Raw genomic sequence first — 17,324 nt, forward strand, 5'->3', positions numbered from 1 at the left:
TTCTTTTTTTTTCTCGCTTAACAGTTGACCAGAGCTTCAAAGTCACGCCAACCCGATGAAATTAAATGCGTTTGATTGAATTTGAACGGTTTTAGCAAGCAACTCCTAATACATGTGCTATTCCTAATGCACGCAAAGAGCCATGAAATACCCCATATCGCTTGCGCTCTTCATTTAGAGCGTCACTCGTGATCTAGCCCTAAGTATGTCCTGGGGTAGAACAGGACCTGCTGATTAGTGGCTGCACATATATGCCTCTTGTCACTGTCTCACCTTATGTGTTCAGCTAACTTTCAGTAATGCGTTGCTGCTCCTTCAACAAAGGATACAAACAGAATGAAGCAATTTAATAATAGAAGTAAATTGGAAATTTGTTTAAAACTGTATGCTCTGAATCATTTGGGTTTCATGTCCCTTTAATGCAGTGAAAATTGCAAGTTCTTGTAAAACCTTTATTTTGCATGTATCAGTTTTGCAAATGTTGATATGTAATATTCATATATACAATGACTGTAATATCCCTTTAAAGCATCTTGCCGGCGAGAATACTTGTTCCTGGGCGGACTTAGGGCAGCTTATGCTGTTTGATCTGTGCAAATGCTGCAGCTTCTGATTGGTGCATGTATTTGTAGGCGGAGCATGCAGACACTTCCTCAACCGTGAGTAGCTCCTGGGAACCGAGCCCAGCTCTCATACAGAAAAAGAAAACCAGACAGTCGCACAAAGGCGTTCAGGCAGGTGAGTCATTGGCCATGGAGCCAGGAAAGTGATCTCTTGTGGTTCATTCCTATAACTTGATTTTGTTTATTTCAAATGTATGCGCAGAACTGATGTTGTTCTTTGTATGGAGCATTTAGGGCTGGGTTAATGGTAACATTACTGCAGATTTACTTGAGAATAGACATTAAACACTAAATACATGTCATGCCCTTCCCTCTAATCATGGGTGCTGCCATATTGGAACCTAGGTTACACTGCAGGTATCTGAAGGAGAGTTGCTGCACACGTGCAAATACATAAGCACTGGAATTTAATGAAAGCTAGATTTCAACATGGCGGCAGCCATGACTAGAGGCATGCGGGGAATAACCTCAGTACTATGCTTATAAATGTATTTAGTGTCCCTTATAAAGGGAAGTAACAACAAACCATAGCGTGTGCTATTTTAAAAACTTGTTAGCAAATTTACCACTGTTTTAGAATCTTTGTTGAAACGTGGGTCATGGGCATTGGGTGTATTTCAGCTGCATCTGTAAGAGTGTTATATACGATACACTCTTGTGCCTACTTCAGTATGCTCACATGCAAAGGATAGCAAGGAAAGAGGAGGTGCATTTGATAACAGAAGCAATATTTTCTATCAGAATAATGTACTTTTGACTTTCATGTCACTTTAAGACAAGTTTATTTTTCTATTAAATATCACTGTTCAAGTCCTGATTGGCTGACCTTCTACATTATGTCATTTACTTAGGAGACTTGGAAATAGTGACCAGCGCCACCAAGAAAAATACGAGAGATGTTGGCACAACTTTCCCATCACCATGTGGGGAGCCACAGAGGTCATTGATGGAGTCTTCCAGCCGTGGGCACCAGCACAATGAAGAGAACACGTGGGCCAGTAAGTTCCTTGGAGGGCGGACAGAGCGCAAGAGCAAGCGGTGCTTACCTCAAGGTCAGTAATGAGCTTGTAAGAAAGTCCTGCGCTACTGCACATGGTTTCATTTGCTTGTGGTTTTTGTTTGTCTGATAGTTTGTTGGTTGAATGGACATACGTTTCTTATGCATCAGAAATTGACTGATTGCAAGACATTTGTGACAAAAAGGATTTTTCTAAAACTGTCATTTTGTTACAAAATGGGGAATGGAGTTTTGCAATCCTGGAACACACCTCTTGAAAAGCCTCTTGCCTGTTCTTCATGTATCAACTAGCACTAGCATGTAAGATTGTCAGGGTTCTGCATTGTACAAAATGCTCCCCAGCCTCTCTTTGTAGGGATTGAAACACTACAATTTTCAGAGTTAAATTATTGGAAAAGCAATCAGAATTAATATTGAAAGTGCATTACCAAAGTTATGCATAATTGCATGTTTTATGACATTTTGAATTTAATGTCCCTTTAAAGTAATAGTCTATTCAAATTTAAACTTTAATTTTAATTCAATTTTAAGCAACTTTCAAATTTACTCCTATTATCATTTTTTTTTATTCTCTTGGTATCTTTATTTGAATGTAAGCTTAGGAGCCGGCCCATTTTTGGTTCAGCACCTGGGTAGTGCTTGCAGATTGGTGGCTACATTTAGACACCAATCAGCAAGTGCTACCCAGGTGCTGAACCAAAAATGGGCCGGTTCCTAAGCTTTACATTCTTGCTTTTTCAAATAAAGATAGCAAGAGAACGAAGATAAATTGATAATAGGAGTAAATTAGAAAGTTGCTTAAAATTGCTGCCTTATCTGAATCATGAAAGTTTAATTTTGACTTGCTATAAAAATAACCAGTTCTCAGGTTTCAGCCATCATCACTTTCACTTTAGTCGTCTGTAACTCCTTGACTGCCAACTGTGGCATATTCTGACGGCTTGTAGCACATAGTTTAGTAGTTTACAGCTGTTTAGTAATCCCAAAATCTCCATAGATTCAAAAGTGTCTTGACGATTTATAACATTACAGCAAAGGCACGCTCAACCCGAAACACAGTAAATATGTATAAAACTCAGTTTTGCATGAAACTGCGAAGCCGTCCAATATAACTGTCTCTACGTATGTGCGCCAAGCGCTGACATCACCAAACGTTCTGCGCGGGTAAAGCAGGAGAGAGCCGTGTGGGATGGTTGAATTAAATTATTGCCACTGTGTTGTAACGTTTGTGTTAATTTCCTTATATACTTCACATCTCAGGAATGAATATTGTTTGTGTTATTGTGCTGATAATTCTCACACTGATGACACCGCTCACTGTTCGTCTCTGTTATACAGGAATGAATATTGTTTGTGTTATTGTGCTGATAATTCTCACACTGATGACACCGCTCACGGTTTGTCTCTGTTATACAGGAATGAATATTGTTTGTGTCATTGTGCTGATAATTCTCACACTGATGACACCGCTCACGGTTTGTCTCTGTTATACAGGAATGAATATTGTTTGTGTTATTGTGCTGATAATTCTCACACTGATGACACCGCTCACTGTTTGTCTGTTATACAGGAATGAATATTGTTTGTGTTATTGTGCTGATAATTCTCACACTGATGACACCGCTCACTGTTTGTCTGTTATACAGGAATGAATATTGTTTGTGTTATTGTGCTGATAATTCTCACACTGATGACACGCTCACTGTTTGTCTCTGTTATACAGGAATGAATATTGTTTGTGTTATTGTGCTGATAATTCTCACACTGATGACACCCACTGTTTGTCTCTGTTATACAGGAATGAATATTGTTTGTGTTATTGTGCTGATAATTCTCACACTGATGACACCGCTCACTCTTTGTCTCTGTTATACAGGAATGAATATTGTTTGTGTTATTGTGCTGATAATTCTCACACTGATGACACCGCTCACTGTTTGTCTGTTATACAGGAATGAATATTGTTTGTGTTATTGTGCTGATAATTCTCACACTGATGACACCGCTCACTGTTCGTCTCTGTTATACAGGAATGAATATTGTTTGTTTTATTGTGCTGATAATTCTCACACTGATGACACCGCTCACTGTTCGTCTCTGTTATACAGGAATGAATATTGTTTGTGTTATTGTGCTGATAATTCTCACACTGATGACACCGCTCACTGTTCGTCTCTGTTATACAGGAATGAATATTGTTTGTGTTATTGTGCTGATAATTCTCACACTGATGACACCGCTCACTGTTCATCTCTGTTATACAGGAATGAATATTGTTTGTGTTATTGTGCTGATAATTCTCACACTGATGACACCGCTCACTGTTTGTCTGTTATACAGGAATGAATATTGTTTGTGTTATTGTGCTGATAATTCTCACACTGATGACACCGCTCACTGTTTGTCTGTTATACAGGAATGAATATTGTTTGTGTTATTGTGCTGATAATTCTCACACTGATGACACCGCTCACTGTTTGTCTGTTATACAGGAATGAATATTGTTTGTGTTATTGTGCTGATAATTCTCACACTGATGACACCGCTCACTGTTTGTCTGTTATACAGGAATGAATATTGTTTGTGTTATTGTGCTGATAATTCTCACACTGATGACACCGCTCACTGTTCGTCTCTGTTATACAGGAATGAATATTGTTTGTGTTATTGTGCTGATAATTCTCACACTGATGACACCGCTCACTGTTTGTCTCTGTTATACAGGAATGAATATTGTTTGTGTTATTGTGCTGATAATTCTCACACTGATGACACCCACTGTTTGTCTCTGTTATACAGGAATTAATATTGTTTGTGTTATTGTGCTGATAATTCTCACACTGATGACACCCACTGTTTGTCTCTGTTATACAGGAATGAATATTGTTTGTGTTATTGTGCTGATAATTCTCACACTGATGACACCGCTCACTGTTTGTGTTATACAGGAATGAATATTGTTTGTGTTATTGTGCTGATAATTCTCACACTGATGACACCCACTGTTTGTCTCTGTTATACAGGAATGAATATTGTTTGTGTTATTGTGCTGATAATTCTCACACTGATGACACCGCTCACTGTTCGTCTCTGTTATACAGGAATGAATATTGTTTGTGTTATTGTGCTGATAATTCTCACACTGATGACACCGCTCACTGTTTGTCTCTGTTATACAGGAATGAATATTGTTTGTGTTATTGTGCTGATAATTCTCACACTGATGACACCCATTGTTTGTCTCTGTTATACAGGAATGAATATTGTTTGTGTTATTGTGCTGATAATTCTCACACTGATGACACCCACTGTTTGTCTCTGTTATACAGGAATGAATATTGTTTGTGTTATTGTGCTGATAATTCTCACACTGATGACACCGCTCACTGTTTGTGTTATACAGGAATGAATATTGTTTGTGTTATTGTGCTGATAATTCTCACACTGATGACACCCACTGTTTGTCTCTGTTATACAGGAATGAATATTGTTTGTGTTATTGTGCTGATAATTCTCACACTGATGACACCGCTCACTGTTTGTCTCTGTTATACAGGAATGAATATTGTTTGTGTTATTGTGCTGATAATTCTCACACTGATGACACCGCTCACTGTTTGTGTTATTGTGCTGATAATTCTCACACTGATGACACCGCTCACTGTTTGTCTGTGTTATACAGGAATGAGCTGGTTTGTTCCAGCAGATGATCTGAAATCTGAGTCCAGGAAGGAGAATGAATCTAGCATAGACTGCGGCCCCGGGCTGGCCTGGCATGTACCTCTCATTATAACAAAGCCACTGAGGGAGCCGCTGAGGGAGAAGAACCTGCAGGAATATCTGACTAGAAGAGACAAAAATCAGCTTGGGGGCTCTGATGGGGAGAACAAAACCCTCAGACCGTTTGTGAAAGTTACCCTGCAGGTGAGATGCACACACGGAAGGCCTTGTCCTGTCATACAGCTAATGTTCTTGTTCTTTATTTCATCATTAAACTGATATGATACTCAAATATGCTAAAAACATATATATCCAAGGTGGTGATATAAAAACCTTTCACATTTTCTAAGAAGATCTCATAAAAAACATCCTTCAAGGAAAATAAAGTTAAATCAAGCCTGTACATAAGTCTGACACTTTTCGGCAGTCCATGTTCGCCATAATCATAGACCCTTAACGTACGGTGTGTCTCTTTAAATCGCTCCTCCTACATCAACTTGTAATACGAGCAGTACATTTAATACATATTGTGAACAATATTAAATATTATTTTATCCAGCATGGGCAGAATAATTAGCAAAGATGCTCATTACATAATTCAACAGAACTAATATATAGAACGTTGTATAAGGACAGAACTAATATATAGAACGTTGTATAAGGACAGAACTAATATATAGAACGTTGTATAAGGACAGAACTAATATATAGAACGTTGTATAAGGACAGAACTAATATATAGAACGTTGTATAAGGACAGAACTAATATATAGAACGTTGTATAAGGACAGAACTAATATATAGAACGTTGTATAAGGACAGAACTAATATATAGAACGTTGTATAAGGACAGAACTAATATATAGAACGTTGTATAAGGACAGAACTAATATATAGAACGTTGTATAAGGACAGAACTAATATATAGAACGTTGTATAAGAACAGAACTAATATATAGAACGTTGTATAAGGACAGAACTAATATATAGAACTTTGTATAAGGACAGAACTAATATATAGAACGTTGTATAAGGACAGAACTAATATATAGAACGTTGTATAAGGACAGAACTAATATATAGAACGTTGAATAAGGACAGAACTAATATATAGAACGTTGTATAAGGACAGAACTAATATATAGAACGTTGAATAAGGACAGAACAAATATATAGAACGTTGAATAAGGACAGAACAAATATATAGAACGTTGAATAAGGACAGAACTAATATATAGAACGTTGTATAAGGACAGAACTAATATATAGAACGTTGTATAAGGACAGAACTAATATATAGAACGTTGTATAAGGACAGAACTAATATATAGAACGTTGAATAAGGACAGAACTAATATATAGAACGTTGAATAAGGACAGAACTAATATATAGAACGTTGTATAAGGACAGAACTAATATATAGAACATTGAATAAGGACAGAACTAATATATAGAACGTTGTATAAGGACAGAACTAATATATAGAACGTTGAATAAGGACAGAACTAATATATAGAACGTTGTATAAGGACAGAACTAATATATAGAACGTTGAATAAGGACAGAACTAATATATAGAACGTTGTATAAGGACAGAACTAATATATAGAACGTTGTATAAGGACAGAACTAATATATAGAACGTTGTATAAGGACAGAACTAATATATAGAACGTTGTATAAGGACAGAACTAATATATAGAACGTTGTATAAGGACAGAACTAATATATTGAACGTTGTATAAGGACAGAACTAATATATAGAACGTTGTATAAGGACAGAACTAATATATAGAACGTTGTATAAGGACAGAACTAATATATAGAACGTTGTATAAGGACAGAACTAATATATAGAACGTTGTATAAGGACAGAACTAATATATAGAACGTTGTATAAGGACAGAACTAATATATTGAACGTTGTATAAGGACAGAACTAATATATAGAACGTTGTATAAGGACAGAACTAATATATAGAACGTTGTATAAGGACAGAACTAATATATAGAACGTTGAATAAGGACAGAACTAATATATAGAACGTTGTATAAGGACAGAACTAATATATAGAACGTTGTATAAGGACAGAACTAATATATAGAACGTTGTATAAGGACAGAACTAATATATAGAACGTTGTATAAGGACAGAACTAATATATTGAACGTTGTATAAGGACAGAACTAATATATAGAACGTTGTATAAGGACAGAACTAATATATAGAACGTTGTATAAGGACAGAACTAATATATAGAACGTTGTATAAGGACAGAACTAATACATAGAACGTTGTATAAGGACAGAACTAATATATAGAACGTTGTATAAGGACAGAACTAATATATAGAACGTTGTATAAGGACAGAACTAATATATAGAACGTTGTATAAGGACAGAACTAATATATAGAACGTTGTATAAGGACAGAACTAATACATAGAACGTTGTATAAGGACAGAACTAATATATAGAACATTGAATAAGGACAGAACTCGGGATAAATTATAAATACGTTAGCTAAACAGTAGCATGATATAAAAGTAACAGTGATTTGCTTAAACAAACACTAAAGACAGCTGCTCTAAGGGCCTGATTGGAGTTAAATTATAGTGCAAACGTCAGATATTATTTGTTGAAAAGCAGGAATGTAAGATTAGGAGCACTATATGGCGGCAATTTTGCAAGAATGTTATCCATTTGTAAGAACACTAGAGGGCAGCACTATTGTCATGTAGTGCTCCAGATGCTACCTATGTATCTCTTTAACAAAGAATAACATGAGAATGAAGCTAGTTTGATATTAAAGTAAACTAGAAACTTTTTAAAATTGTTTGCTCTGTTTAAATCACAAAAGAAAATGTTTGTGTTTCATATCTCTTTACATTGTGGTTATCACGGTAATGTAACGTGCACTACTTTTGTTTCGATGGAGCATGAAAGTAATCCGGGTATATTCTTGTCCTCTCTGTGTATTATACAATATATAGCCTCTCTGTGTATTATACAATATATAGCCTCTCTGTGTATTATACAATATATAGCCTCTCTGTGTATTATACAATATATAGCCTCTCTGTGTATTATACAATATATAGCCTCTCTGTGTATTATACAATATATAGCCTCTCTGTGTATTATACAATATATAGCCTCTCTGTGTATTATACAATATATAGCCTCTCTGTGTATTATACAATATATAGCCTCTCTGTGTATTATACAATATATAGCCTCTCTGTGTATTATACAATATATAGCCTCTCTGTGTATTACACAATATATAGCCTCTCTGTGTATTACACAATATATAGCCTCTCTGTGTATTACACAATATATAGCCTCTCTGTGTATTAAACAATATATAGCCTCTCTGTGTATTATACAATATATAGCCTCTCTGTGTATTATACAATATATAGCCTCTCTGTGTATTATACAATATATAGCCTCTCTGTGTATTATACAGTATATAGCCTCTCTGTGTATTATACGATATATAGCCTCTCTGTGTATTATACAATATATAGCCTCTCTGTGTATTATACAATATATAGGCTCTCTGTGTATTATACAATATATAGCCTCTCTGTGTATTATACAATATATAGCCTCTCTGTGTATTATACAATATATAGCCTCTCTGTGTATTATACAATATATAGCCTCTCTGTGTATTAAACAATATATAGCCTCTCTGTGTATTATACAATATATAGCCTCTCTGTGTATTATACAATATATAGCCTCTCTGTGTATTATACAATATATAGGCTCTCTGTGTATTATACAATATATAGCCTCTCTGTGTATTATACAATATATAGCCTCTCTGTGTATTAAACAATATATAGCCTCTCTGTGTATTAAACAATATATAGCCTCTCTGTGTATTATACAATATATAGCCTCTCTGTGTATTATACAATATATAGCCTCTCTGTGTATTATACAATATATAGGCTCTCTGTGTATTATACAATATATAGCCTCTCTGTGTATTATACAATATATAGCCTCTCTGTGTATTAAACAATATATAGCCTCTCTGTGTATTATACAATATATAGCCTCTCTGTGTATTATACAATATATAGCCTCTCTGTGTATTAAACAATATATAGCCTCTCTGTGTATTATACAATATATAGCCTCTCTGTGTATTATACAATATATAGCCTCTCTGTGTATTATACAATATATAGCCTCTCTGTGTATTAAACAATATATAGCCTCTCTGTGTATTATACAATATATAGCCTCTCTGTGTATTATACAATATATAGCCTCTCTGTGTATTAAACAATATATAGCCTCTCTGTGTATTAAACAATATATAGCCTCTCTGTGTATTAAACAATATATAGCCTCTCTGTGTATTATACAATATATAGCCTCTCTGTGTATTATACAATATATAGCCTCTCTGTGTATTAAACAATATATAGCCTCTCTGTGTATTATACAATATATAGCCTCTCTGTGTATTATACAGTATATAGCCTCTCTGTGTATTAAACAATATATAGCTGACATTAATATTCTGCAGTTTGTTTATCTGAAAACACAGATAATTGGATATTTTTTTCTTTCTCTTTTGTACAATGTTTGTGTTATGATCATTAGGAATCTCTAAAGACTCACCGACCTGATTTCATCTTCCGTTCCGGTGAACGAGTCAAGCGGTTGCAGCTTTTAGCCAAGGAGCGTAAATTGCAGACGGAGTTTCAGAGTGAACGAGATGTGCTTTTCAACCAGGTGGCTCGAAGAGGCGTCAGTAACTACACGCAGAAAGGTAAACGTCCTGAGCTCAGGGCTTACTGATGCTTATTATGATCGCAGCACCCGTGACTCACACAACACACACATCACTCAGAAACATAATAATCTTACAACATTTACAGATTTATTATCTCACCTCGTCTGAAGCATCTGTGAAGGGTAATAAAACTTATTGCGATTAGAATATAAAATGTTTGTGTAGTTAAAAACAAGTTGCAATATATTGTTTTTCTTCTTAAACAGGAAGAGTCCACAGCTGCATTCATTACTTTTGGGAATTCAGAACCTGGCCAGCAGAAGGAGGCAAAGACACCCCAGCCAAAGGCTTTTAATTCCTCCACCTCATCCTCAGTCATTCTTTGTCTTTCATCCCAGGAGGGTGGCAGAGAAGTGTCAGAAGTTTAAAGATGGTCTCTTATGGAGGGTAGTACTCTTCGAAATGGGACTGGAGTTTTAAGTAATCCTGTCAGCCTCTCAGTGAGAGCATGGATGAAAGTTAGAGTCCGGAGATGCAGGGAGTGTCGTCTCTGCGAAACCATTCCGACTCATATTAACAGCTCCTTGGCAATCAGTGTTGACAAGTTTCACTGCCTGCCTTTAATCACTCAAGTCCATGTCAGAAGTGATGCTACTATCTGTCACACTTGAAGGGCTGTGTTCCTGTTCCACGGCGTAGATTCCGGTAACATTGTTTCATTTATTTCAATACGGAATGTAATGTTAACGAAAGAAGTCAGGGTCCCAGTGGGACTCCTTTTGTCTTATGGAATCAAGGGTTTATATCTCATGTGGGGGGGTTGTTAAACAGGGGGGACTTTAATCATGTTTGCTATGTGATTTTGTCTGCTATTGTGTAGTGATACTTGGGCTCATGGCTATTCGGACATAACGGCTTTATTTCATCAGTTTGCGCGGTCAGAGGGACTGGCGCGTTTTTTTTTACTTACACGTTGCACCTCGTGATCGGGTGTGGTCACGTTGTATTCCATTTCCGCACCTTGACCTAGTGGCGACGGAGAGAGTCTGTTCGTTAGTTGTCTGGTTCACAGGAGGTGGTGAGTGCCCCAGCCATTGGAGGTGTAAGGTGCCGTTAGTGTTTGTCCATAATTGCAATCTCCAAGTTATGGAGGATTCTGATTTTTTTGGAGACAGATATCTCCGATTCGGAGTATACATCTTGCGCAGAGTATGAAATGGCCAGGGTTATCCATGTCCTTCAGTTATGTTCATATTGCTGTTCTAGAGTACTCTCTTCCCCCGAGTCAGGGAATTTAGAGTGTGCTGAGCCATCCGCCCCTGAGGATTCTATGTCCCAAGAGGTGCGTGTCCCAGAACCTCCCTTTGTTACGCAAGCAGGTGTCCCTAGGGCCGTTACTCTTGGGAGGATGGGGCCTCTAATCGGCTGGTCCAGTTGGCATTCCATTTTCCTTGGGCATTGACCTTTGGGTGCTGCCTTAATTTTATTTTTTGCTACTTTAATTTTATTTAAATCTGGATAGGATATATTTGATTTGTTTTAGGAAGCTCATGTCTGCTATCTTTTTCCATTTGGGAACATTTCTTCTCTGGAACTGATACTTGCGATTTTGTGGTCGCGTGGGCACTTCTTTGGAAACTGCACGTTTTATATATCTGAACTAAGTTATGATTATAGTTTGTTTTCACTGACTTTGGGGCTTCGGTTTTTCTTGGACCTTGGACAGTTCAGTTGTTTCTTGTACCAGGCAGGTACTGGTCGGGCACTAGCTGCTGTTTCTTAGGGTTCATGTCACCCACATGGTGCCGGTTATCCTGTCGGGTTTTGAATCGTTCACTTGTTGGAGTGTTCGTTAGTTGTTTATGTATCCATTAATTGAGGCGGTGTTTTGTTTTCTTATATGCCAACTTGCTCCTCGTCCTCGATGAACGGAGTGTCGGGGGGATTGTATAGGTCCTCTGCCGTCCCTTATGTGGGGATCAGTCTACAACTCCTCATGAGTCCTGGAGTTTTTTTGGCCGAGGTTTCGAGGTTCTCCATTCCCCAAGGGTTTTTGGAGGTCGGGATGACTGCGGGACAGTTGTGGTACCAATTTGGATAACGATTTTCGTTTCAATCTTGGTATTTTCCGGGTGTCTGTTTTTCTTGTGACCTAGTCGCAGGTACTCCTTGAGGTTGCGGGGACTGGTTCTCCCTTCTTGAGTGGTCTGGTCATCTGAATCCGGGAGTTCGGCTATATACGTCTCCCCCTTTTTTCAGTTTCTTGCACGCTCTCATAAGTTGGAGCGCAGGGGTTGGTTTTCTTCCCTTTTTTCCTTGGCAACCGCCTCTGGTCCGCTTCTCAGTGGGATTTCTGGGGTTGTCTATGTTATTCCTGGTACAGGTTTTTCTGGGAGGCTGATCCTGTGAGGTGGCGTGTTGAATACCGCTACTGTGGTATGTCTCCATTTTATGAAGACCTGTCTCTGGTAAACCCCGGGGTCCTTGGACTTGCAGTGGTCCTAGAACATCTAGGAGCTCTTGATTTCTAGGGTTGCAAGGAGTGGATCCAGGGTGTTGCTCCACCTACAGGTGCGAATTGCCATCTCTGGCCTGTCTAGATGTCTTCTATGATATTGGTCTGAGTCTCTTGCGAGCGTCCAATGATTAAGGCCACAGGGGTGTGGAATGCTCTACCTAGAATTCCTTTCTCCATATGAGGCAACTTGGTGGTTTCTCAGGACATACGGCATGTCCCGGATTTCGGGGTTTCTGGCCTAGGGCCACGTCTCTTGTCTGAGTTTTTGGGGTCCAGGTCGCTGTACTCGGTCCTGGGTGGTTCATTTTCAAGCTTTAGGGTTTAGAACATCCGCTTTTCCCTTGGGAGGGTTGGTTTTATATCTCATGGGAGATTTGGTATCGGCCTGAAGGTTAGTTTGCTGCTTTCAGGTGGATCTGCGGTTGTCGCCAGCCATTAAGGTGGACTTGAGGTTGTTTGTCCCATCTGAGCTGGTAGTACTGACCGTTGGGTTATTACTCAATGGTAGTGTTTTACCATTCTCTTTGGTCTCTTCCCCTTGGCTCTTGCCCTTTTGGGGAGGATTTGGAAGTATACAGTTTCCATGGAGACCCTGTGGGTCCTTATCTTCTCATTTGAGGATTCTTTTCTTCCCTCCTTGCATGTGGGATATCAGGGGGGCTGGCTCTGGTACTAGTCTGTGCCCTACCTCCCCTTTTGGGAGTGTTATTCTTAGAGGAATGTAAACACGTAGAGCTAGCTGTAGTAGCCTAATGTTTAGCTTTTGCTGTCTAGCCAGCGGAAGGTTTGCGTCATCTACTTGCACCTGGTATGTGTGCTTGCAAGCCTTATATCGTGGCAGTTGCTAGTAATTGGTCAGTGGTTCTCCAATGGGTTAGTTCCTCTTAGGACCTCCGTTCTTCTTGAGGTGGGTGTTACCAGCCACTTTTGGGGTTTGGTCCTTCCCTTGGAGGGGAGGTCGGAGATCTGTTTGCTCTCTTGGATCTGAACTTGTACTTACTCTTGACCCTGCTATCCTCCCTGGGGGGTTCACGGGTGTTCCTTTCTCAAGTGGTTGTATTGCTGCTGGTGTTGGATGTCTCTGGGGGCTGGATTTCCTGACAGGAGTTTCCGTCAATAATTTGGCACTCTCTGTGGGATGGGGTCCCTAAAAGACTTAGGGTCAGCTTGCTGCTCTGGAGCTGGAACTCGCAAGTTCTGTCAGTTGTGTTATGTGTTTCACAGTGAGCATTTTTCCTTGGGACAGTTAGTTTTCCATCCTGTCGGTGGGCTCTGGGTTTTCCTTCGGGCCTGAAATGGTTTTCCTACCTATATATGGCTAGTTTTAGCAGTTGTATCTGCTAAACTAGGGTTCAGTGGGGAGTTTGTGACTTCCTTGGAGCACCATTAGTTATATGGTGCTGTGTCAGAGGATATGAGGTTGTATTTTGTTCTTCCTTGCGATCACTCTCTTATAGGTTGGGGGAGTGTCTCCTGGGAGATGGACTTCTTAGAGAGTTCTTTTCCTTGGGTGGTTGTCCTGTAACCACCTTCGTTCGTTTGTCTTCGGCCCTATCCGTTGGTCCTTTGGATCTCTTTTTGGGTTCTCCGTTCACCCCTTCGTGTGTAGGTGGTGGTGCCTTTCTTTCGGATAAGTTCGTGCGATTTGGGAGCCTTGCGGGACTTGGCTCCTCTGAGGCATTGTGCTCAGTGGAATCTAAGGATTTTGAGTGGTCTCCAGCACGGCATGCCGGTTCTTTAAAGGGACAGTCTAGGCCAAAATAAACTTTCATGATTCAGATAGAGCATGTAATTTTAAACAATTTTCCAATTTACTTTTATCGCCAATTTTGCTTTGTTGGTATTCTTAGTTGAAAGCTTAACCTAGGAGGTTCATATGCTAATTTCTTAGACCTTGAAGACCACAGTTTTTCACCACTAGAGGTTGTTAGTTCACGTATTTCATATAGAAAACACTGTGCTCGGGCATGTGAAGTTATCTGGGAGCAGGCACTGATTGGCTAGACTGCAAGTCTGTCAAAAGAACTGATATAAAGGGGCAGTTTGCAGAGGCTTAGATACAAAATAATCACAGAGGTTAAAAGTATATTATTATAACTGTTTTGGTTATGCAAAACTGGGGAATGGGTAATAAAGGGATTATCTATCTTTAAAACAATAAAAATTCTGGTGTAGACTGTCCCTTTAACTGATGAGCAGTTCTTTTTTCAGTTTTTTTATGGGTAATTTCAGGCTGTGGTGCCCTTTGAAGGAGCCGCCTTCTGTACCCGCCTTTGTTTGCATTCAGTGTCCTCTATAGCTTGGGTATTATTTTCCTAAAAGTAATGAATGCAGCTGTGGACTCTTCCCATTTAAGAAGAAAAACTTAAATTATGCTTACCTGATAATTTTCTTTTCTTCTGACGGGAAGAGTCCACAGCTCCCCGCCCGCGTTTATCGATGTGGTGGCTGTGATTTAATTTCTTCTGGCACCTTTTCACCCTGATATTTCTCCTATTGTTCGTTGTTCCCTTGGCAGAATGACTGGTGGATGAGGGAAGTGGGGGAGGTATTTAAGCCTTTGGCTGGGGTGTCTTTGCCTCCTCCTGGTGGCCAGGTTCTGAATTCCCAAAAGTAATGAATGCAGCTGTGGACTCTTCCCGTCAGAAGAAAAGAAAATTATCAGGTAAGCATAATTTAAGTTTTTCTTTTATATAGGTGGCAAGAGTCCACGAGCTAGCTATTGATGGGATATGCATTCCTACCTGGAAGTGGCAAAGTTTCCCACACCTCAAATGCCTATAAATACACCTCCCACCTAACTCATACCTCAGTTTTGCCTCCTTAGGAGGTGGTGAAGCATGATGTGCTCAATGTCTTCGGTGAAAGGCGCTTCTACGCATATTGAAACCCAGTTCCTCTCTAAGTACAGTGTTTGTCTGAGGGATGTAAAGGGAGTATTGCCTGATGTCGCCATGTTTATGGGAAATCTATTCTAAGGCTCTCTGTAAATCAGTTGCAGGGATTCATCTGCTTCCTCCCTTTATAGATCGACAATATACTCTTGTACCATTACCTCTGCTGATATTTTTCAGTACTGGTTTGGCTGTCTGCTATATGTGTATGGGTGTCTTACACGGTAAATATATACTTTTATTATATAAGACACTCTCAGCTATGGATTGGGCACTTTTTAACTAAAGTTGTTATATATTGTTTGTATACATGCCATGAGTCAGTAATTCAGTGCTCTTTTTTAGCAACTTTATTTGTGGCTAAATATTTGTCAAGGTTGGTAGAGTCTGTGAAACATACAGGGTTTTTTTTGGAACTAGTAATTTATTTATAAATTAGGATGCTACGTATTATGTTAGTCTCATGGAATGTTGCTAATCACATTTTATGCAGTTATAATATCAGTATCCATTAGACTTTATTTAGGTACATTTTGTTTTTTTGTATTTACAATCAAAATTCTTACCTGGTTTTTAGAGTGATAGGTGTATTAGAAATCCACTACAGCTTCCCTCCAAAATTGCAGTTATAAACTCCGCCCCCAGCTAATTCAGTGTTCTCAGAAAACACTTAAAGAGCTTTTATGCAACATTTTATGAATCAGTTTTCTTTTTTTTTAAAATGTCCCTGTTTCCCATTCTCTCAAGCATGCTATATATATTATACATAGGAGCATGGATATAAATTGGCAGAATTAATTTATTTTTTTAAATTTAGTTTTCTTCTGTTATGTGTGATCAGTCCACGGGTCATCATTACTTCTGGGATATAACTCCTCCCCAACAGGAAATGCAAGAGGATTCACCCAGCAGAGCTGCATATAGCTCCTCCCCTCTACGTCAGTCCCAGTCATTCTCTTGCACCCAACGACTAGATAGGATGTGTGAGAGGACTATGGTGATTATACTTAGTTTTTATGACTTCAATCAAAAGTTTGTTATTTTAAAATAGCACCGGAGCGTGTTATTACTTCTCTGGCAGAGTTTGAGGAAGAATCTGTCAGAGTTTTTTACTATGATTTTAACCGGAGTAGTTAAGATCATATTGCTGTTCTCGGCCATCTGAGGGAGGTAAAGGCTTCAGATCAGGGGACAGCGGGCAGATGAATCTGCATTGAGGTATGTAGCAGTTTTTATTTTCTGAATGGAATTGATGAGAAAATCCTGCCATACCGTTAAAATGACATGTATGTATACACTTCAGTATTCTGGGGATGGTATTTCACCGGAACTACTCTGTTAAAGGTCACTAATCCTTTTTAATAACTATTTATCATGTTAAACGTTTTTGCTGGAATGTAGAATCGTTTACATTGCTGAGGTACTGTGTGAATAAATATTTGGGCATTATTTTCCACTTGGCAGTTTTTTTGCTTTAATTGTGACAGTTTCGTTTCTCTTCACTGCTGTGTGGGAGAGGGAGGGGCCGTTTTTGGCGCTCTTTGCTACGCATCAAAAAATACCAGTCAGTTACTTTTATATTTCCTGCATGATCCGGTTCATCTCTGATAGATCTCAGGGGTCTTCAAACTTCTTTGAAGGGAGGTAAATTCTCTCAGCAGAGCTGTGAGAATTCTTATAGTGACTGTGAATAAAAACGTTGCTTTGTATTTTTTATGTCAAATTTAATTATTGTTATTTTACTAATGGGAACAAACCTTTGCTAAAAGTTTTGTTGTTTTTAAAGTT

The 17,324-nt window shown here is 38.5% G+C and overlaps 1 protein-coding gene across 1 annotated transcript in view; it reads left to right on the top strand.

Moving 5' to 3' along the window:
• ALMS1 (ALMS1 centrosome and basal body associated protein) overlaps window positions 1-17,324 on the top strand; it is a 230,543-nt gene that overhangs the window by 185,739 nt on the left and 27,480 nt on the right. The window contains exons 13-16 of the mRNA XM_053704364.1: window positions 633-738; window positions 1,475-1,675; window positions 5,324-5,565; window positions 9,992-10,160. Of these exons, the coding sequence (XP_053560339.1) occupies window positions 633-738; window positions 1,475-1,675; window positions 5,324-5,565; window positions 9,992-10,160 (718 nt within the window). The remainder of the gene's footprint in view (window positions 1-632; window positions 739-1,474; window positions 1,676-5,323; window positions 5,566-9,991; window positions 10,161-17,324) is intronic.

Source organism: Bombina bombina, chromosome 2 (assembly GCF_027579735.1).
Source record: "Bombina bombina isolate aBomBom1 chromosome 2, aBomBom1.pri, whole genome shotgun sequence".
Lineage (NCBI taxonomy): Eukaryota > Metazoa > Chordata > Amphibia > Anura > Bombinatoridae > Bombina > Bombina bombina.